This window comes from Microtus ochrogaster, chromosome 4 (genome assembly GCF_000317375.1).
Source record: "Microtus ochrogaster isolate Prairie Vole_2 chromosome 4, MicOch1.0, whole genome shotgun sequence".
Taxonomy (NCBI): Eukaryota; Metazoa; Chordata; class Mammalia; order Rodentia; family Cricetidae; genus Microtus; species Microtus ochrogaster.
The window spans coordinates 71372957-71396015 of record NC_022011.1 but is presented as its reverse complement, the minus strand read 5'-3'; the positions used below and the strand labels follow the sequence as shown (position 1 = coordinate 71396015).

The 23059-nt window shown below is 37.4% G+C and overlaps 1 protein-coding gene across 10 annotated transcripts in view; it reads left to right on the top strand.

Moving 5' to 3' along the window:
* Baz2b (bromodomain adjacent to zinc finger domain 2B) overlaps positions 1 to 23059 on the top strand; it is a 210405-nt gene that overhangs the window by 165378 nt on the left and 21968 nt on the right. For 6 of the 10 annotated variants that reach the window (XM_026789343.1, XM_026789353.1, XM_026789337.1 and 3 more), the window contains 12 exons: positions 257 to 349; positions 454 to 515; positions 4265 to 4330; positions 6107 to 6172; positions 7605 to 7649; positions 7884 to 7916; positions 9140 to 9205; positions 12927 to 13067; positions 15517 to 15771; positions 16609 to 16823; positions 18115 to 18189; positions 19444 to 19687. In XM_026789343.1, coding sequence (XP_026645144.1) covers positions 257 to 349; positions 454 to 515; positions 4265 to 4330; positions 6107 to 6172; positions 7605 to 7649; positions 7884 to 7916; positions 9140 to 9205; positions 12927 to 13067; positions 15517 to 15771; positions 16609 to 16823; positions 18115 to 18189; positions 19444 to 19687 — 1361 coding nt within the window. The remainder of the gene's footprint in view (positions 1 to 256; positions 350 to 453; positions 516 to 4264; positions 4331 to 6106; positions 6173 to 7604; positions 7650 to 7883; positions 7917 to 9139; positions 9206 to 12926; positions 13068 to 15516; positions 15772 to 16608; positions 16824 to 18114; positions 18190 to 19443; positions 19688 to 23059) is intronic. The other 4 variants (XM_026789344.1, XM_026789342.1, XM_026789346.1 and 1 more) reach the window with 3 other exon arrangements.

Here is a 23059-nt window from a genome sequence, read left to right as displayed (position 1 = left end):
GGGCTTTAAACTTCATGATTGCTTTGTCTCAACTGCTCCATTGCCGGAGCTACCACAGTCTCCTAATCTGGCCATTTGTAGGGGGAATGAACATGTCATTCTCTACCAAACTGCTTTCCTGCCTGGTCTGTATCTCCCCTAGGCAGTGTTCTGAAGTGCTCATCGTTCGTGGTGACACAGCACAGTTCCACATTACTCTTCGAGTATATCAGCTATATAATGTTGTTAATTACCCTGCGAAATTTGTGTTTTTCAGAAATAGCCAGACAAGCAGCACAAATTAAGCTTCTGAGAAAACTTCAAAAGCAAGAACAGGCACGGGTTGCCAAAGAAGCCAAAAAACAGCAGGGTACGAGACTTACATGCATCGAAAGGTGGGATCTGGGAATTCCTAGTCTGCCTTCCAATCCTGAGTTTCTGTGATGACAGACGTGCTTTGGTTTCTCTTAACAGCAATAATGGCTGCTGAAGAGAAGCGGAAGCAGAAAGAACAGATGAAGATTCTGAAGCAGCAGGTATGTCCATGTGCTGCAGCGGACTTCTAGTCCGCCTTCCCGTGCATCTGCGTCTGTGCGCACACGGTTCCCGGCTGGATGCCTGCACAGCCACTGTTATGTGGAAAGCCTCTGTCTGTTTAGAAAGTTGCCGTCCTAAAATTTTTACTCCTTTTAATTTTTTTTAATATTTCAAGAGATATTTATTCTTGTTGTTTTATATGAATGAGTGTTTGCCTCCATGTATGTATTTATACTACATCTATGTCTGGTACCCATGGAGGCCAGAAGAAAGCGTTGGATCCTCCAGAACTTTGTTACAGATGGCTAAGAGCTACCATGTACGTGCTGGGAACAAACTGAAGTCCTCGCCAGTATTCTTCACTGTGGAGTCATCTTTCCAGACGTGGTTTTTTCTTTTTTTTTCTTTTCTTTTTTTAAAATGTGGGTTCTGATATTGGAACTGAGGTTCTCGTATTTGTAAGATAAACACTACTAACTGAATGTGTGTGTGTGTGTGTGTTTAAGTATGTGTGTTTTGATTTCTGCTCTCCTGAGTCCAGCTAGTTTTGTTTGTATGTACATAGATGAAGGGCTGGCCTCTGCGGTCTGGGCAACATGTATGGAGGCCCTATCCCTGAAGTTAAGGCCTTGTGAGCTCTTCTTGTACCCGTGGTGGGATGATAACCCGTCTGGTCTTGCAGGCAAACATTTTGAATCCATGTTTGCAACATTCCTGTCATTTCCAAAACACTGTTTTGCAGCAGTCCCCTAGCTCTCTGGCTCCTACCGTTTCCCTGACCGCTCTTACATGATGTCTCCGAGACTTGAGTGGAGTCAGTGTCTGACTGATGAGGGTCAGAGCTCTACAGTTTCTTTTTTCTGCAGTTAAACCAGTTGTGGTTCTCTGACAGTCTCCATCTGAGACAAACAAAAACTTATTTTTGAGGGTATGAGCTGCACTTACTTATTAAAGATGAGTCTTTTGAAGACGTTTACATAGCATATCAAAGTGAGGCATGGGCAGAATGACAAGGTGTCCAGGGCTGCAGCAGTGGAACTAATATCTGTCTGATTGTACTTGTACCCATCTGCCAAGAGGCAGCTCAAGTCTAGTACTACAAACCTAGCCTTGAATTTGTTAATGGAAGGATCACAGGCCCTAGAGGAAAACCTAAATGAACTTCCTTCACTTTTAAGTTATGTCCTTTTTCTTAAAGTTTTTAAGAAGCAAAATTTTATATCTGGCATTTTATATGTAATATTTGTAAGTATCTTAATATTTTTGTAGACATTGAATTCAAGTTGGTACCCAGAGACTGTTTTCAGTGTTAAAATTCATGTATCAGTGGATAGAGGGTATTGCTTGATTGAACATCCAAGTTTAGTAAGAAAATGTGGCAATTTAGTTAGTTATTTTTGGTGTTTTCAAGACTAGGTTTCTCTGTAACTTTGTATCCTGTCCTGATACTAGCTCTGTAGAGCAGGCTGGCATCAAACTCAGAGATCCGCCTGCCTCTGCTTCCTGGGTGCTGGGATTTAAAGGTACATGCCACCACCTCCTAAGCTCATGTTGTTTTTTTATGTGTAATATGTATTGAAATTTTTCTTTGTCAATTTCAAAAGTACCCCCACTCTTTCTAGTTTTCCTCCTACCCCATTACCCAACTGTCTTCCCTGTAAGTCATTTTTCTCTCATTCATGTCTTGTTTTTATTGTGTTTTTGATTTTCTTTTGAGTTCCTTAACTAGGATCATCTGTGTGACTGTGGGTTTGGAACTATCTATTAGAACCTGGTGGATTCCTTAGTGGTTACACAGCGGACAACAATGAACTGCATCTTTCCCAGAATCCACAGCAGCCAGCAGTCCAGTAGCAAGGGTCCCTTCCCTGATTCACAGCTGCTTGCTGACCTGTGCTGTCTTGTGTAGGCACAATTACTGTGAGGTCGTCACTGCACTGACTGGGCCGTGGTCAGAAGCTCACACCTGCACACTCCCAACCCCACTCCGTCCCTGCCAGGACTTTCCATATGCTTCATAAGGCCTTGACCACTGTGGGAGCTATGTGTCCCCATATACAACAAGAATCCCTTAAAGCAATTTTGCAAGATTCTGGGAGCATCATGATGAAGTAGGGTGAGCACAGACACTGTCTTCTGAGTTGAGTGGAACTCTTGAGTTCTAAGTGTTAGCATTAGAGCAAAATATTTGCTGTGTTAGAACTCAGTATCCTCTTAATAAATGGGTACATAATATGATAGGAAATTTATAAATCTTATAAATGATATTAGTCTTCATGCTAGTGATAGATATCTATAATATATCTATTTGGCTGTTAAGGTAAAACTTAAACTAAATATATTTAACCCCAGATAACTTTTGGTCTAAGAATCTCTATATCCTCACATGAGAGAAGGCTGTAATGCTTTCGCTGAGTGAAGGTCATACCCCTTTAAAAGTCTTATGATTGACAAAAACAAAAAAAGATTTCATCAAGAATATGTTTTCCTCAGGTCTCAACTTGGTTGTGTGTGTGTGTGTGTGTGTGTGGTTTTTTTTTTTTTTTTTTTGAGACTGGGCTTCTCTGTAGCTTTGGAGCCTGTCCTGGAACTTCTAATATAAGTAAATAATTCAAAACTTGGTTCTTCAGTCTGTTATCTAGAAGTAACATAAAAATACATACTTGGGTTTTTATTTTTGGTAAGCTGCAGCTAATATTCAGTTTCAAGAAAGGAACACCAGCAGCAAAGTCATAGAATGTGATAAGTCTTCTGAATTAGATTGTTGATTTCTCAAATATCATGATTGTGTTATACACCTCTGTAGAGACTCAATAATAACACAGAATGATGGAAAATCCACAGGAAAGCACAGTCAGACATATCTGGAAACTGAAAGAGGAACACAGTGGTGTTTGATATAGATGAAATGTGTTTGCTGTAGGAATTTAGAACAAATCCATGTCAGAAATGTCAAGGTTTGTCGTTGCTGTTGTTATGTATTCATTCCTATCCAGGCCAGTCGGAAACTTTCTGAAAGAACGTTTAAAATGGAAGTTCTGACTGTGATTGTAGCATAGAAGGGTAATTTTAAAAATCAACATATAAATTCTTAGCAAAGCGTATATGATTGCTAAATTATAAAATATAACCAAATTAAAATATTTTACATGCCAGTTATCTGATGTAAGTAATTTCATGGATCATAAAATCAAACTAATTCCCTCTAAAATCTTGTGGGTTTATCCTTGTGGTTGAAAGCATTGTTCACATCATGTTGTCAACATGTGAAATAAATTTTAGGATCAGAGATTATTTTTAATAATGACCTTAAAGCCTTGTAATGACTATATAGCTGCGATTTTAAAGCATTCTTTAAATTTATGACAAGTTGACAAAGGCATGCATGTAAATCGTTTTATAGAAATAATGTTCTTCATTCCATTCCAGTTCATTAAGTAACTGGTAGAAATCTATCTGTTGCTATATGTATTTCTGTTTTATCTGTTCTTGCAGTTCATTGAAAATATTGTCTGGATATATAACGTTAATCAGCTTTGCAATCACTTTGTATGTTTGTTTAGCATTTATAGTTTACCATTATGAGAAAATGTCTAAACTCCTATGAATCTCCTTACAACAGGTAGCTGAATTTCGGATCCAGTACGGAAAGCGTTTGATAATTTAGTATTCATGTCTTAAATATTTTGACTCCAATTAAACCTTTTTACCTAAATATTTTCTCAAATTTTCATAATGTTTCCCACAGGAAAAAATTAAGAGAATCCAGCAAATCAGAATGGAAAAAGAACTCCGAGCTCAGCAGATTCTTGAGGTAGAATTCTTAATTTAACATAACTAAGATAACAACTTATAAAGTGCAGGGTCATTTCCGATGCTCAGTTATTACTGCATTCGTTCAGATGAATGCGTCCACTGGAAAGTCTATTCAGAAATGTGTAGATGGAGGCCTTCTTTGACCCTTGTTAGCGAGTTCATCCATCCTAGCCCTAAATGCCAGAAAGTGAAATAAAACAGCAACCAACAAAAGAGAGAAAACTTGAGAAGCCAGTATAGTTGTCATGGAGATCGTGGTGTTTACCCTCAGGAAAGGCCTAGGGCATCTAGTTAGACATTTTTTTTTTTTCATTTAGAAACTCTTCCATGATAGAAAATGCTATCACTAGCAGGGTTCCTAGTGTACCTCTCCTCTGCAAGTGGACTAGAATTAGGTATACAGGATATGTTAGCATCAAAATTAGTAGCTAGAAATCAGCAGGAAGAAATACTGAAAAAGTGGACTTAGCACATCCAGGACTCTAGCAAGTCCTGCCCGAGTTTGAAACTTTTTATCTGAATGGCATTTTCACGCGGCTTTGGTGTACAGTGTCACTGTCACATTGTGAGACAATAACCTACTAGAAACAGTTGCCTCATCAAGACAAAGGCAAATATGTTTCATATCCTCTATCAAAAATGGTATATGTCTTGAAGTTGTTTCCTAAAAATATAGTGAAAATAAACTTTTTTGTTTTGGTATTTGTTTTGGTAACCCCAAAAGTCATCTGGGGTTAAAAATATTCAGTTTAAGTTTTACCTTAACAGCCAAATAGATATATTACAGATATCTATCACTAGAATGAAGACTAATATCATTTATAAGATTTATAAATTTCCTATCATATTTGGTTGTTTAAGAGAGGGTTTCTCTGTGTAGCCCTGACTGTGCTAGAACCAACTCTGTAGACCTCAAATTCAGAGAGATCCGCCTGCCTCTCCCTCCCAAATTGATGGGATTAAAGGCATGCAACACCATCCAGGGAAAATAAACTTTTGATAACTGCACTTCTTTTTCCTCTCAGCTGTTGATGAATGGCTGCTTTGTAGAACACTATGCCCTGAGGTCTGCGGAGACTTAGGGCATTTTTGTGTTGTAGTGCTTTATCCTAGAAATGCAGACATTCCCTCACCCTGTTTAGGTTACTTTTTATAACTCCCAAATTCAGAACACTTCTTTTTGGAAACAAATAAGCAATAACTTAGAGGTAATTAGGACCTTGTAGATGGTGAGTGACTTCAGGTGGTCTAGTGTGAGGCTGGCTGTCAGAGTGCAGGCTCTGTCTTGTTAAACAATAAACACTGAATCAAGACCCAGTATACAGAGGTAGTGAAAATCAGATTTACTAAATTTCATTTAATGTTTACAACCAAATAATGGATCTAAAATATCAAGGAGAAAAGGAAGTTCCAAGAGTAGATGTGCTTGAGGTTCTTTTTATCCATCAATATTAATTCTTTCTGAATTTTTTTCAGTGAGTAAATTTTCTTTTAACATCCTCAAAAATGCAAAACATTATAGTCATTTTTCTTAAGATAAAATAATGTTATTTCAAATGTTTATCTGTTTATAGAAGAAAAGATGTTGTCTTGTGATTGTTAAGGGTGCTACAGATGTGTTTTAGCCCTGATGTTTCTTTGAAAATACTGCGAGGCGGGGATGTTTGTAACTGTCTGCATATGTGTTACATGATCGCTGTGTACCTTGTGAGGCATGTAGCTCCGAGTCTTAGCGGTGCTGTTGCATGACTTGAGACCTGTTTTGCATGCACAGGCTAAAAAGAAAAAGAAGGAAGAAGCGGCAAATGCCAAATTATTGGAGGCCGAGAAACGAACAAAGGTTAGTTTAGCCGAGAATCAAGAGTTTTTATTTTCAAAAATAAAAACTTCATTTATGTAATACCAATCATGAAAAAATAGTTTTTCTTAAAGCTACTATTGAAAAATATGTGTGTAAATGTGTGCTTTTATTTGTATGTATATTGTTGTATGTTTTTTATTTCTTAATGTAGGTATGTGCTGTTTTGATGTATCAATGGAAGACATCAAGTTAGAAATGCAAATTATTGCATGGCATCTGGATTTAAGTTTGCTTGATAAGAATGATCACCCAAACTAGTTTATGTGTCCTTTATGCTTCAACCCATGCTGCAAACCTGACTGCCCCTCATAACTCTCTCTTTGTTAGTGTCCAAACAAAGTGCATAATCTAGCTGTGCTGATGCATACCTGTCATGCCTGCAGTCAGGAAGAGACTCAGGTGATGTGGATGGCAAGTCCAGTGACAAAGCAAGACCCTGTCTATAAACAAAATGTAAATAAACGGGAAGAAACACTGTTAGCTGTCATTACATAGTAATAAGATCAGTCTGTTATATTCTGTCCCAAAATTGTGGAGAAGTTTTGATTATAATTCCCTGGCATGAAGCATAGAGAGACGCTCTATTCATTCTCTTCTTTCCCTGCCTCGCTCTTCCCTTCCTCTGAATTCTGAATGGTGCAGCTGAATGAACCTGCTAGTGCTTCGGTTGCCAGCACAGCTCTACTCTATAGAGCCGCAGCAATGCTTTGCTATTTGCTCAGTTCTGTTTGGGGCACCATATAGTTGTGCTTGGCAAAGCTCTGCTTCTAAGCTCTACCCTGAGTCTGGTTTGCAGTCTTTTCAACATATACTCCCGTACTTTGTTCTCTAGAATAAAGAGTAGTCTTAATTCTTCTATTCTCCTTTATATTTATTTACCCTCAATATTCACTTCACTGAGATTTTACCTTGTTCAACAATAATCAGTAGGTAACAGACTTATGTAATTGTTTTGCATTGTGTGCAATCCCCGTGGGGTGGACACACATGCGCCCAGGCACACACAGAGTGTATTTGGGACCTTATGTTTAGAGTGAGAAAGGCTTTAGTAAGCTAGTTCTTAAGAGTTGAATCATAAATTATTGAGTAATTGTTAAAATATATATACAGTTTTTATATCCTGTGTTTGACAATCTGTTCAGTCAGTTTAGTGAATTTGCCATTGAAGTTTGCTTTTTGGTTATTTATTAAATTTTAAGTGAAATGATTACTAGGCAAACATCCTTGCTACTGATTGTGCCATGCAATTTGTGTTAGCTAGCCATTAGGTAGAGCTGAAGATGGAATAGTGAACATCTTCTGTAGTCAAAGCTATTGAAGGCTGGAAATTTATCTGAAATGAAATTTTTATTATTTAATGTGCTCTAAATCTCTCCTAAAAACCGTATATCAAAAGTTTCTTATTTTTAAGGAAAAAGAACTGAGAAGACAGCAGGCTGTCCTTCTGAAGCACCAGGTCTGTATACACAAAGCACAACTGTGCAAAGTACTTTATCATTTGCTTAACTATTTGGGGGGTGGGAGACTTCAAAATACTGTCTTTAAAACTTCTCGTTAATTCCTGCTGCGGTTTTCCCTTTGTCTTACAGTTTAATGCCTTGCTTTGGTATTGGTGTCTTTGGGGGGTTAAAATTGGTTTTATGACTCTGTGATTTCTGTTTCATAATGTTGTGCCAACTCTTTCTACCAGGAGTTGGAGAGGCATAGACTAGATATGGTATGGGTATGTTTATTTTTGTACATCTAACACCGCATTGTGATTTGGTTGTGATATGGTTGTCATAGCAATGCATAAAGTGTAGCACTGGCTGCTGTCATATTACATACTGCTGCATGGCTTTACAGCACAGTGCATTGCATACATCTGCTTGTCTGTCTATGAGAAGTGTGATACGTCTCAAAGAGTTTTCATTGAATTGCATAAAACTCCTCTCTAAAAACGTGCATTACTGATGTCACAGGAAAAGTTGACTCATTGCACATTTAGATATAGTTATGACCCATGTTCTCCCATCCTTGTAGATGCAAAACTGCCATTACGAACAATGGGAATTTTGAATTTGCTTGATGAGAGAATATGAAATGTATTCTGGTTTTATAGTCAAAATTTTGAAATACCCCTTTGGGGGACCAAATATATCAAAGCCAAAATATTGATTAAATAACAATGATATGTAATTTTTGCATTAAAATTAGTTACCAAATTAAGGTAGTGCTTACCTTACTTCTATAGTGGGCATTTTAGATTACTATTGTTTGCCCATGGTACAGCTTTATGCCTTTAAATGGTGCATCAAGCATCAGACATCAGTAAATAGGAATATCACATTTCATTGGTATATGTGTATGAACCATGAAGAGTTTAACTTTTAATTGGTATAAACGCTTTTAAATTTTTTTCCTAATTTATTGGTGTACTATTGGATTTTAAAATAATTTTGTACTTGAAATTAACTTAATCAATTCTAAAACCACAATGTGAAAGTGATTATGGATTAATTTTTTCCTGATTTTAAATTTTAAGAACAATGTAACCTTGTAAAATTGGCTCTAGTATTTTGTGGTTTTTCTAATAGCAGATGTAAGGTAACTGACCTGTTCCAGCCAACCATTATGCTTTTTGTTCTGGCAGCTTTTGAAGGAGCATCACAGCTGACCATAAGTAAACCTTGTATGCTCTGTTTACACTGTCTCCATGCTCATTGCTTCACCTTTTTGCTGTTGATTGCTCTTGTATTTGCTTTCTAAACCTGAACTAAAACATGCACAGAATGGCCATTCTTGTCTTATATTTAGTATTTACCATGACTTGTCTATAAATGCTAAACATGCTATATTGAGTTGTTGTTGTTGTTGTTGTTTTTGTTGTTGTTGTTGTTTTTCCATTTGAAGACCCAACAGTTAACTGTGGTTGAGTTGTTCTCCTAATTTTATCTGGCCTTGCAGGAACGGGAGCGAAGGCGACAGCATATGATGCTCATGAAAGCTATGGAAGCGCGTAAGAAAGCAGAAGTAAGTGCGTTCCTGGAGGACTATTACCTTACGATGGAAAGATTGCTTTTCCTGAAGCAGTAGCTATTGTAGCTTTTTTCAGAGTATAGGTTTGCCGTGATCTTTATTGTGTTGATGACATTGATGAGCTAACTGTGGCTCCTTATTACTGTAACCAGGATGTCACAAAACTAACCTTATAGCATGTGTAGAGGCTCCAGGCACTTTCATTTAGATCCTAATCACACCATCCACAACTTTTGCCATCACAACTAGACATGCTGTGTGTGTTCTGAGGATCGAGCCAGGTCCTCTGGGAGAGCAGCCACTACTCTCACCTGACGAACCATCTCTCCAGCCTTAACCAAATTTGTAATTCTTTTCTGTTATTTCTTTTTTTAAAAAAATTCTTTTCATGGAATATATTTCGATCATTTTTTTTCCTTCCCCAAACTCTTCCCAATTCGTTGTTACCCACCTAATTTAATGCTTGCTCACAGTGTCACCTGCTTACTCGTTTGCTCTCAAAAAATAGCTGAAATAAACAAAATGCCATTAAGACAAAAGGAAGATGCCAAAGAAATGAGATAAAACTCCCCTCTCCCCAAACACACATCCACAAAAGGTCAGCATTTGTTTTGTATTGGCCATCTAACTGTTCCTGGGCATTGGGCCTGCCCTGAACTATAATTAATATACTCATTGTCACTCTGTCTGAGAAAACTGATTTTCCCTTTCCCAGCAGGTATCAATTGCAAATAGAGCATCTTGGTCAGGTGTGGGACTTTTGCCTACTTACCCTTTCAGTGCTGGGATTTTGTGTGGTTAGAGCCTGTGCTGGCCTTGTGTATGCTGCCATTGACTCTGTGAGTTCATATGTGCATCAGTCCTGGTTATGTGTAGAAGACACTGTTTCTTTGGACTCATCCATCATCTCTGGCTTTTAAAATCTTTTTGCTACTTCTTCACATGATCCATGACCCTTGGTGACCCTTGGTTCTATGACAGCCTTCCACTTGGGACTCACTTCTCGGATGTTCTCATCCTCTACACATTGTCCAGTTAATTGCACGAAGTTTCTCTGATGACCTGAGTGAGGCAGTGACCTGTGGGCATGGTGATAGGCCATTAGGAGTCATTTCACTGCTATATTAGTTTCCTGGGATAATAGCAGTACGTTCTCCCCTAACCCCTTAACCTTCTTGTGTCAGGTTTGTGACAACTTCAGCAGGGTAAGGATTGGGTTCCCAGTCATGGACTGGCCCTTAAATCCATTTTTTTTAAATGATTGGTTATTCCCGTAACATTTATGCCACTATTACCAGTGTATCCTGCAGGAAAGTAGCTGTCTCAGTATTTGTAGCTGTGTGATACTGATTATTTTACTCCTTTGGTAGTTGTACTGTGCTGAGTTCCTAGGGGTGAGGCTTCTGGTTATGCACCAGCTCAACATCTCTGTGCTCAATGGCATAAGTTAGTGTTTTCTTCTGTTGTAGGGCATTTTCTGAATCTAATGAGATGATCATGTGGGTTTTTGTCTTTCAGTCTGTTTATGTATTAGATATAGAACTATCCCTGCATCTCTGGGATAAAGCCAATTTGATCATGGTAAATAATCTTTTTGATATGTTCCTGAATTCAGTTTCCAAGTATTTTCTTGAGAATTTTTAAATATTCATAAGGGATATTTTTCTGTAATTTTCTCTTTTTTTGTAAGATCCTTATGTGGTTTTGTATGAATTATGAGTAGCTTCATAAAAAATATTAGTATATGTTCTTTCAGTTTCTGTTTTGTGGAATAATTTGAGGCATAATGACTTCAGTTTTTTTAAGCTGTGGTAGAATTCTGTGCTCAATCCATCTTGTCCTGGCCTCTTATTTGTTAGGAAGGTTTTAACTACGGCTTCTATTTTACTAAGGTGCTTGGGTCAGTTTACATTATTTATTTCATCTTGATTTAATTTTGATAGGTTGTACATATCAAGAAATTCATCTATTTTAGGCTTTCTAGTTGGGTGAAATACAGCTTTTTAACGTATGTTCTTATGATTTTCAGAATTTCCTCATTGAATTATAATTTCTCCCTTTTCATCTCAAATTTTATCAATTTGTGTCTATCTTTGGATTAATTTAGATAATGGTTTGTCAACTTTGTTGATTTGCTCAAAGAACTATTCTTTTTTTTATCGATTCTTTGTATTGTTTTTGTTATTGTTTGTTTCTGTTTCATTGACTTCTTTCTTAAGTTTGACAATTTCTTGCTATTTACTCATTTTGGCTTTTGTTTTTGTTTTTTGTTTTCTTTAAGTATTTCATTAAGTTACTTACTAAAATGAGATTTTTCCATTTTTACTTCTTAGAGATACACCTTCATTGTATCCCATAGCTTGGATATGTTGTGTTTTAATTTTCATTAAATTCAAAAGGTTTTGAATTTCCTTCTTAATTTCTGCTTTGACCAATTTTTCATTAATGAGTTACTCAGTTTCCGTACTTTTTCTGTTGTTTGATATCCACCTTTAACCATGGTGCTCACATAATGTTGCAGGGCCTTCTGTCTAAGAAAGTGGCACAGACAGCACTTGGGAGGCAGAGGCAGGCGGATCTCTGTGAGTTCGAGACCAGCCTGGTCTACAAGAGCTAGTTCCAGGACAGGCTCCAAAACCACAGAGAAACCCTGTCTCGAAAAACCAAAAAAAAAAAAAAAAAAGGCACAGATAGTGTTTATGGTTCATTGTGTACAGTACACTGATCTTACTTTCAAAAAGAATCTCAACTTACTATTGGACTTCTGCTTTAGAAATCTCCTTTCTATGTTTTTTCTTTACATAAATAAATGGTTAATTTAGTATTGTACTATAGAGTATCTGAAATTGTATTAACATTTTTTAGCATCTTCTAAATAAGAACCAATTCTAAATTTTCACCCCAGTTCTGTTTAAGATAATCTCTGAGTTTACATTTATTTGCAACCTTGAAGTAAAATTTTAAGTGGCTTCTCAAGAGTTTAGTGAAATTTGTGATGGAAGCCTTATAATTAGAAGGATAAAAAGAAACTGAAGACTAGAGACATCAAATTATCCTTGTCTATAGAAGGAAACATAAGGGAATTACTTAAAGAATATGTTTAATTACCGACTCAGATGTTTTTTCCATTGTTACTTTTAAGGCTTTTGAAGAACTAATTAGCAAATTAATCACATGCTCAAGTTATTGTAGGTGTTATGTTACACTATATGCGTTAGAATTACATGATAAGAGTAAAAAATAATAGCAATGTTTAGACTAAAAAATTGTTAGAAAAAAAACTGGATGTTAGTGTCTGGGATTCAGAAAAATCGTAAAGGCTTTCTTGAGCTACCTACCAGGCACCTTATCCTCCTGAGGATGCAGTTATGTTAAGGAACAGGTGCACAGCTTGGGAGTCCAATTTCAATTCCCAGCACCCACATGACAGCTCACAATTTTTTGTAACTCCCAATTCCACAGGGTCTGACATCCTTACACAGACAAATATGAACATAAAATTTAAAAAATGAATAAAATATTAAAAATATTCAAATGTCAAAATACTTAAAAACAAAGTCCTTGTTTCTAGGCAATTCTCAGCTTATTCCTAGGCTTCTTAGAGATGATTTTGTTCATTGAAATAATAATAATTTGATCACTTTGGGAACATCATTAGTGTGTTTTCTAACAGTTGTCGGGATTAAGATTTCTTGTGCATGGTTTTCTCTTTTAGGAGAAAGAACGATTGAAACAAGAGAAACGCGATGAGAAAAGGTTGAATAAGGAGCGCAAACTAGAGCAGCGGAGACTGGAGTTAGAAATAGCAAAGGAACTAAAGAAGCCTAATGAAGACATGTGCTTAGCAGACCAAAAGGTGCTTATGATGCGTGAGCCACTTCACTTGCAAATCCCATTTCTCCAGTTTTCTTGTCAGTTTCCTTTTCCAGAAGTAGCACGAGTTTCCAAGCGTGGTCAGCTCTGCCTGGATTGTCAGCTGTCCTTTTGCTGGTCATAGTATCACTATAGACCTTTCAGTCCTCGTAGATGGACCCCAGAAATCACAAGGACAAGGCAGTGAAGCAGATGTGTCTCTGTGGCTCTCTTGTTCTATCCAGTAACTGAGCACAGAAAAGCTTGACATCTCTTTACCCCCACAGACACTTAGATTTATCTGAGTTGCTCCAGTTGGTCAGCTACTTTATTGAATGTGTCCACTGCATGCTGAGTGCCTATATGAATTCCTTGAAGGACATGTTTTGGTCTAGTCTTCAGTAAAGTCCCATGGCACTGGTATTTATTTGTCTCAATTTGTTGATGAAAAACCTGAGACAAAGAGGAACCTTGCCCTTGATCATACTGTTTGCTGTTAGAGGCCATGCTCCTTATCATCTTGACATCCAAGAAGGTGTGCCCAGCCATGGAACCGGAAGCTAGGGTTTTCTCTTCCAGTCTCACAGGCAAATGCAGTGTTGCTAGTGTACATGACAGTAGCTATTGGGAAATATCAGAGTAACCTTGGAAACAAGATGCTGTGCTATATTTTGGTGGAGAAATAAGCTTAATTTTGAATATAGCTAAGAAAATGGTGCTTATAGAAAATGATATCAATAATGCTTAAAATTTCTCTGACCACCCTGTAATCTGTCACTGTGCCTGGTCTATAACAGCTGTATGTATGCTTCTGCCATACCCACCTGTTAGGTATTATTACCCTGGTTTGTATGATCCCCTCCAATAGTGTGATTAACACAATTATTTCATACCTAGTAGGGCTTGCATTAAATTAACATTCAATTTATTTTACTTAGCATAACTGCTTTAAGATAAAAACCAATATATACTTGTCAGTTTTTTTGTTTGGACGTTTATATTTTCCTAAGCAGAATGGGAAAAAGGAAGGCAAAATGAACTGGCTTTAAAGTAGAGCATTGGCTATTATTCATAATTCAGTGTTTGCAAACAATATTAAAAGAAATTCTTCAGTGAGTTACCTGAGTAAGTGCAGAGCAAAGGGCCAATTCAGATAATATTTATAAGTTACTTTTTTCATATAAAATTTAAATTACATACATGGGCAAAATATGCCTAATTTAGATTGCCTATTGAGTGAATTTTTAATGTCTATAATAAACTTAATGTAGTTTAATTATTAGAGTGCTGCCATGTGTGCGTACAGAAGTGGCAAAGAGATTTCTCTCTAATTTTAACACTAAAGCTCATATTGATGCTTTACTAAACACAGGGACCTACAGCCCTAGAGTTGGATTGTAACCAGACTCATGAGTTCTGGTAATGTGGACCCAATGACTTACTGCAGCCGTTAGCTGCTGATGGGCTCACTGTTTCCAACCAGAATGTCCATGGTGCAAACTCATAGCAGTTCTGAGCCACCATTAAACACGAAGAGCTCAGCAAATAATTACGTAGTGGTACGGTACTTTTGAAATGCTTATTATTTTGATTTGCTTGGTTTGTTGCTTGGTTTTGGTCACGTGATTGGTTTGGTGTGGCTCATGCTGTTATATAACCTTATTTTATCAACATAAGAAATTTCAGTTCTTCTTTCTGCTGTCAAATTTGAATTCATATCTAGCTCAACCCAGATTTGCAGGTGATTGCTTGCTTTCAAAACCATTTACATTTTAGTGCCTTGGGAGCTGCAGTAATGCTCACAGGAAATCTATCCTCCTATACAGGATAAAGAAATACAGCAGCTTAAGTTTCTTCGGACGATAGAAAAGCCATGCTTTGGAGAACTGGAGAGATGACTCAGTCGGTGAATGGCCTGCCACACAAGCACCTGCACCTGCGTGTGCATGCCCAACAGCCACATAGATACTGGGCACAGGCAGGGCCAGGTGTCGTCAACCCAGAACAGAGTGGCTAGAAATTCCCTGGCCAGCCAAATTAATGAGTCCCGAGGTGTTTAGTGGGAGATTCTGTTTTTAAAAATAAAGTACTTAATAGGTATGGGAGGAATGGCTAGTATCTTTGCTAGATGAGTAAAGTATTTGCCATCAAACCTGACAACTTGAATTTGATAATCTCCAGAACCCATATGACAGGAGAAAGCCTACTCCTACTGGTTGTTTCCTGACCTCCATAGGCATTACTGTTGCACGACCGCCCATACCCTCCTGCGTGCGTACAACACAAACACATAGATAAATGATAGATAGAGAAGTAGAGAGAGAGAGATGTTTAATCAGTAATTGAGGGGGCAATCAGTGTCAACATATCTGTATGTAACCTTGTATGTACAAACAAAATCTAGACTTCATTTTTTAAAAGCTATGTTAATTTTTCTTGTGTTTTGTTTGCAGCCCTTGCCAGAGTGGCCTCGCATCCCAGGACTTGTCCTCTCTGGAACCACATTTTCAGACTGTCTCATGGTGGTGCAGTTCTTACGAAACTTTGGTAAAGTTTTGGGCTTTGATGTGAATATTGATGTTCCAAACCTCAGTGTTCTTCAAGAGGGATTGCTAAATGTAGGGGACAGCATGGGTGAAGTCCAAGACTTGCTTGTGAGACTCCTCTCAGCTGCTGTGTGTGATCCAGGTCTAATTACAGGATACAAGGTAAAAACACCCAAATCTAACCCATTGCTTTAAGTCTGTACTCTCCTTGTATTGTTGTTTAACTTGTTCTTTATTTCATTGTTCACGTTTATCTTTTGGAGTTAAATGTAGATTTATATTAGGTTACAGTTGGGGGCAAATGTAGAAGAATCTTGGTAGATGGAGGAATGCAGACCAGCCTCCTGGTTACTCTTTATTGCTCTAGTTGTAGGCATTTATGGAAATATGCCAGTGGTATCTGTCAAAAGCAGAATTCATAATTGCTAAAGATTTAGAACTTGCATGCTGATTCTGAAGTTCTCCTTTGTCAATTGTTGTAAACAGCAGGCTATTGAATGCCATATAGGTCACAGTGTTGACTCTGTGTTGGTCAGTAAGTAGTCCATTCGTGCACATCTGTCTGTCTTATCAGATACACATTCAAGGTATCTTTTCTCTAAACAATACTGTAGAATGCTTCCAGGGGCAATGGTGTTTTTCTCCATGTGCCTATCACTGATTTGACGTAATAAAGGTAGAAAATAATCACAGTGATTTTGATCATCGGTACTTTGCCATTCGTTCCAAAATGTCTTTACAGAGAATACTTGATGACTACTTAAATCTGTCTCCTATCAATATTCAGATTCTTCTCCTTCCCTCAGTCCAGGAAGGATTTAATAAGGGGACAGAATACAATAGACATGTGAATATCTGTCTATCATGCTGTTTTATTTCCATTCCAGTTCTGTGATAAAGTCCTTATTAGTAATATCTAGAGCATATAAGCCAATATTTTATTCCTATTTTTGAATGAATGAAGATGATAAACATTGATAAAAATGCCAAACTTTCTAGGCCAAAACCGCTCTGGGAGAGCACTTGCTGAATGTGGGTGTGAATCGAGACAATGTGTCGGAGGTTTTGCAGATTTTCATGGAAGCCCACTGTGGACAGACGGAGCTGACGGAGAGCCTCAAGACTAAAGCTTTCCAGGCTCACACCCCAGCACAGAAAGCCTCCATCCTCGCCTTCCTCATTAATGAACTGGCGTGCAGCAAGAGTGTGGTGAGGTAAGCCAGGCATTTCCTGTTTCGAATGTGTCTAGTCATGGGGGATGCAAACTGCTTCTAGAAAATTTGTAAGTTATTGACTAGCACCAAGAAGAAAATCAAAATCATAAATCACCGTTAGAAGATAGCCAGCAATACTATTTCAGTTAGTTTCTATGTGAACATAATGATCTTTCTGCATATATGTAATCTGTATTCTTTGTTACATTTATTGTTTAATCATTTTGCTAATTCTTCATGTATTGGATATCTTTATTTGCTACAGTGCTAGAATCCAGAACCATTCTAGGAATCCAGAACTTTTTTCCTTGACGTCTTTGAGGACCCGATTTTCCTTAAATTCATAAAGTGATCCCATTGTTTATTTCTTTGTGTCCTAGTCTAACCTTAGATTTCCAGTTTGCCAGTGAAGTATTTTATACTTTATTTAAGATTTCAAGTCCATCTGGCACTCTGTTACTATGCACAAAGGTGTTAGCTAGTGTTCGAGCATGTCAGGTTCACTGTTCATCCTTTGCTTATTCTTAATTTGTCTAAAAATTTACTTCTCTTACTTTTAGTCTTTTACCTTTTTAGGAAAAAGGATTTGTGAATTTATTTTTACCATTGGTAGACAAATTAAACCTTCTGTACCTGTCTTAGCTATGATATAGTAATGTGACTGTTATCATTTATTTTTTGTGTCCTTTTCAAATATCTCCAAGAGTATATTGATATTTTGTTTATGAAATTATTTCATTATGCATAAGCATGATAACAAATAGTAATGCTGAGTGGCTCCTTAAAATATAAATATATATATATATATATATATGCATATAAATTCATTGTACAGAGAACATTGATATTTTCTGTTTTGGAAGAAACATTCTATTACCACCAGCGAATACCACAACATCCATATTTTCCATGTTGACATGTAGACATACACAGAGATGTTATCTGTACATAAGTAAGTATATATACTTATGTAAATGTACATCTATGTCCTAATTTCCAGTTGAATGTGGAAATGGTCATTTCCTAAATATATACCAAACCCATCAGAATGCTATTTTTATAAGGAATTGTGAGAGTGTATTACAGCCCTGTTACCAAAGTAACTTTCCTAATAGTAACATTGTATCTAATTAAGAAATGATTGTTTTTTAAAGTCAGTGACGTTGTATAAACCCATGTAGATATGAAATGTGATTTTTTTTGTATCATTTTACCTATGAAAATGTATGATGTTGCATGCTAAATGGACACATTGTGGATTATAGCTTTTAATACATCTTTGTTTTGGCAGTGAGATTGACAAGAACATTGAGTATATGTCAAACTTGAGGAGAGATAAATGGGTAGTGGAAGGTAAACTCCGCAAGTAAGTTCTATTTTATTAATTTAATGTGCTGTCTTCCTTTAGTTCAAGTCTCCAGTAAGGCATGTGGGCTGGAAGGATGGAGTTTAAACTTTACTTTTTGTACGAGAAAGATACTGGAGTCTGAAATAAGTGATGGAATCTAAAAGCAGACAAGGAAAATAGATTCATTGAACTCATGTTTCAAACTTAAAAGAGACATTTTTCTTTTTTCTTTCAGCAAAGTCAAGCGACCATGTTTTCTGTTGTTGCTGCTAATGGATTGCGTTTGTCTTAGTTGATATCTGGGACTATCCTTTCTCTTAATGATTCTTTTTTAATTAAAGTTTGCTTCTACAAAATATAATAAAAATTATTCAATATTAAAATTTAATTATCTTCCTTCCAGGAAATAAATTCATCTGCTGTGTTAAAAGGGTATATGACCCACACATATAATCTCAGCATTTGGCATGCTGAGGCAGGAAGATCTAGGGTTTAAGACCACAGAGTTACATAGTGAAACACTTTCCCCAAATTAAAATAAATAAATAGACTAGAAGAACATTTTCTGGCCCGGAGAAATGGCTCAGTGCTTGGGAGTGCTTATTGTACTTGCAGAGGACCTGGGTTCAATTCCCAGCACTTACATGATGGTGCACAACCATTTATAGATCCCACTTTCAAGAAACTTGATGCCCTCTTCTGAACTCTGTGGCACCAGGCACTCACATGGTGTGCATACATACATGCTAACACATAAAATAAATTTAAAATGTTAAAAGATTAGTTTTCTTTGCAGTAATTTGAATTGAAATGTAGTCAGGCACATAGTACAGAAATCCGGAAGTACCAGTCGAACATTGTCAGAATCATTCTTCTCAGCTTTCATGGGAGGTTTTTGTCAAATATGGAAACACATGTCTTAAATTTCCCTAGTTGAATTTTTACTGCCATTGATATATATTGTTTATTACATGAGCTCAAGACTCACATTATGATCTGGATGTGGTGGTTCACACCTGGAATCCCAGCACATAGAAGGCAAAGGCAGGAGAATAACAAATTTCTAAGGCTACCTGAGCTACAAAATGAGACCTAGCTTCATGTGCCAAGTACTGAGTGAGAAAATGATGTTCGCCTAGGAAACACTGTATTGAATCCTCAGCACTGACAGAAAGAGGGGAAAAAGAAAGTTTGGCATTGTGCTCAAAAATTACAACTTTAGTGGTGACAACAGTAGATTTTGATTCTGTATCTTTCTTTTAATGTTTAAAGGCTCAGGATAATTCATGCTAAGAAAACAGGCAAAAGAGACACTGCAGGAGGCATTGATCTCGGAGAAGAGCAGCATCCCCTGGGCACCCCCACTCCAGGACGCAAGCGGAGAAGGAAGGGAGGAGACAGTGATTATGATGATGATGATGATGATGACAGTGATGATCAAGCAGACGAGGATGATGAAGATGAAGAAGATAAAGATGACAAAAAAGGAAAAAAGACTGATATTTGTGAAGATGAGGTAATCCAGTCAGGTTCATGTATAAGATTTAGCAAGAGCTATGCAACCTGCCAAAAACCAACACGACATTTAAAGCCATTGAATTCAGCTTGGGGCATTTACTTGTCCCAGTTTCTTCATCTGAAAATTATTTCCTCCTCCTCCTCCTGTCTCTTCCTCTTCCCCTGCCAGGCTTGCCTGTGCTGTGCTCCCAGCCTAAAGATAGTGTTGTATTTGTCTCTTGACGTGTTTTGTGATAATTAAGGAAGCACTTAATTATGGTTCCATGGTTGTGCATGGAAAGAAACTTGGAAGTTAGATTTGCTTTGTGTGTGCAGATGCTTTACTCAACAGGTGTGTCAGAATGGGCCCCTAAGCTTGTATCACCTGCTGACATTGTTGCCCTCTTGCTTTGTTTCAGTGTTCTCTGTGATGTTCAAGTAATAAAAGCACTAATATTGTATTGCTTTGAATGTATGTATCCCTGTTGTTAGTTGAAACATGACCATCAGCATCTTAGGAATTGTCTCTAGAGTGCTGTCTATTCAGATCCTCAGATATTCTCTCTGGTACTACTGACACATTGCGTTACACTTGCTTACCGCTCATGCCTCAAAGGTTTGGTCAGGTTTAGTGCAAACTCTAGCTTTCACAGCTTTAACCGAAGATGAATGCAGCACTGAGCACCCTCACCACTGTCAGTGAAGTTTTGTTTTTTTTTAAGATAGAATGTTAATTGGTATAATGGGAAGATATTTGCAATGTAGATCACATGCCTGTGAAGGACATTAGGCATTTGGAGGAACAAACTCTCACAAGTACTTTCTGCAGCCATTCACTGAGAACTACATCTCAGGGTGGATGTTCACATGGGAAGGCAGAGAACAGTGTCTGGCAGCTGCTACGATGCTGCATTTCTTAATTGTTTGGGCATTACTTTTTATGAAATGCAGTGGGTTGTTTTTCCACCTGTCCTTTGCTTTGCTATGCAGGGATTTTTTTATCTGACGTGGTCCCACTGTTGAACTTTCTTTTGGTGTCAGAGCCCTGCAAAGATGACATTGAGATTTGTTGCAGGAAGAAACTGTTCCATAGTGCCAGACCTCCTCCAGACTTTCATGTTACCACTACTGTCTTCAAACTCGAGCCCAAGAGGCTAGGGCCTCTTGCTGAGACTTCTGACTAGCGTGGGGCTGCACGTGCCTGGCCCTGTGCCCTGATATAATGTACTTAAACATTCATTTTGTCGCAGATATGTAAGAAGTATCTAATTTGAGAATCACAGACCCATTCATCAGTAATCTGTTTCATTTGGAAAGTGGAGCCGTTTCCATAACAGGAGCTAAGCCTTTCCAGGCTTGGTGGCTTTTTTAGATATTTAATATTATAAATTGGTTTAAATGTTGGCACAAATTTCTAGCCCTGCTTTGGGATTTCAGTGTGTTCTGCTGAGTGATGTCACTAAAGTGGGTTGATGGGTAGAAATTGTTTGTTTCATCTTGCTTCTGTTGGGGAAAGGGAAGACAGTCTGCTCATATAGGCCATGCAAACCCTGACTTCCCTTGGTTCATGACCCTTCTGGTCTCAGCTTTGTATGTGTGCAAAGCTTGAAAGATTAAAAAACACGTAAATCTTCAAAAGATTAAAGATTATAGCTGTGTATCACACTACCCAGTCTCTGACTTCCTTTTTAATTACATAATGGGAGCCATAGATTTTATTATTTATACATAGAACATGTCATTTAACATAGCTATATTGTGAGTAATCATCGTTAGATATAGGGTTTATTACCACTATATATCCTACTATTAACATGAGGAAATGGTATAAAACTTTTAAAATAAATATTTAGGGTCTTAAAAAACCAATTTATGTTTTCTTTAGCTAGATAGAATGACATATGCCTATACTACTGCACTTAGACTAAGAAAAGGAGAACAAGGAGTCCCAAGCTAGTCCCAGCTACATACCATGGCCTTATTTAAAAAAACGTTGCTGTGGGAGTGGCTGGCACATATACCCTAGAGGACAAGATACAGAGCATATCTGTGAGATCAAGGCCTGCTTAGGCTGCCAGGAGAGTTCCAGGGCAGCCAAGGCTGCAATTTAAACCTCATCTTAAATAGTTTGTCTGGTTTTTTTTCTGCATCATTTTTATTTTTTTCTATTTTTTTTTATCTTATATCATCTTTTCCCTCCAGAGATTTCCATATTTATGACCTCTTTTCTCCATTAATTGTTATATACTTGTGTACATATTAAATAATCTTTTTTTAAGAAAAGAAGAGCTTTTTTCCCCTTGAAATGATTGGAAGGAGTCTTCATAATAATAAAGGCCTGGTAGACATGCATTAAATATTGGTTAGTTAATAAAGTACTGATGATATCCAAGAGCAACCTTGGCTTCTTGCTTAACTCTAGTTCGTGTGTCAGTACAATAGTTATAGTTCTTGAAGGATTAATTACTGGGAGGTTTTTCATTAAGGCTCAGTTAGAAGATGCTGCCTTCAACTAAGTCACACCCTCTGTCTCAGTCAACTCCCTCTGTTCCCATGCTTACTCCTCTTACACATAACCTTCCTAATTGTTGGACTTGTGTTGAGACTCTGCTGGGCTGTGTCCTCATTAGGCGATGTACATGAGGTTGTGTTGAACATTAAATGATTAGCACAAAGGCATTTTTGATTAAGAAGCAGTGGAGAACCATGGTGAGGATAATTTCTGTCTTCAGTTTTGATAATTATGTATGTTCTTTCTGTTGTCACATACCTCTGATCTTCTAAGTTCTTTTATATTCCCTAAAATTATGGGTTTTGTTTGTTTTGTTTTTTTGTTTTGGGGTTTTTCAAGACATGGTTTTCTCGGTGTAGTCCTGACTGTCCTGGAACTTGTTCGGTAGACCAGGCTGGCCTCAAACTCACAAAGATCCACCTGCTTCTGTATCCCAAAAGATTAAAGACGTGTACAGCCACCACCCAACTAAAATTATAATTAACCAAAACTCCTTTAATTAAAACTTAGTAGACTATCATTCCTTTCTCATCCTGAGAGGTATTAAAAATTACAGTTTGTAGGTTATTTGGACCACAGTTGTAGGATACTTGCCTTGTTTTCGCCAGGCCGTAGGACAATCCCACACCACTAGACAAGTGGCGAGGCTGCGTTTGGTTGACTCGGTTGGTGCATTACGACTTTGTTACCGTATTCCAGTCATCTGTTGCTGGAATGTAATTCTTGCTTTAGTAAATTCTCAAAACATTGGTCCTGCTTATGAAAAGATGGCTTTATATCAATATTTAAGTACCTAGCTGAGAGTCAGGATTTGAGGATTTGGAGGCTTGTTATCTTTTTATCCCAGTTAGAATTCATGTTACTTTTAGCACAGTCTAT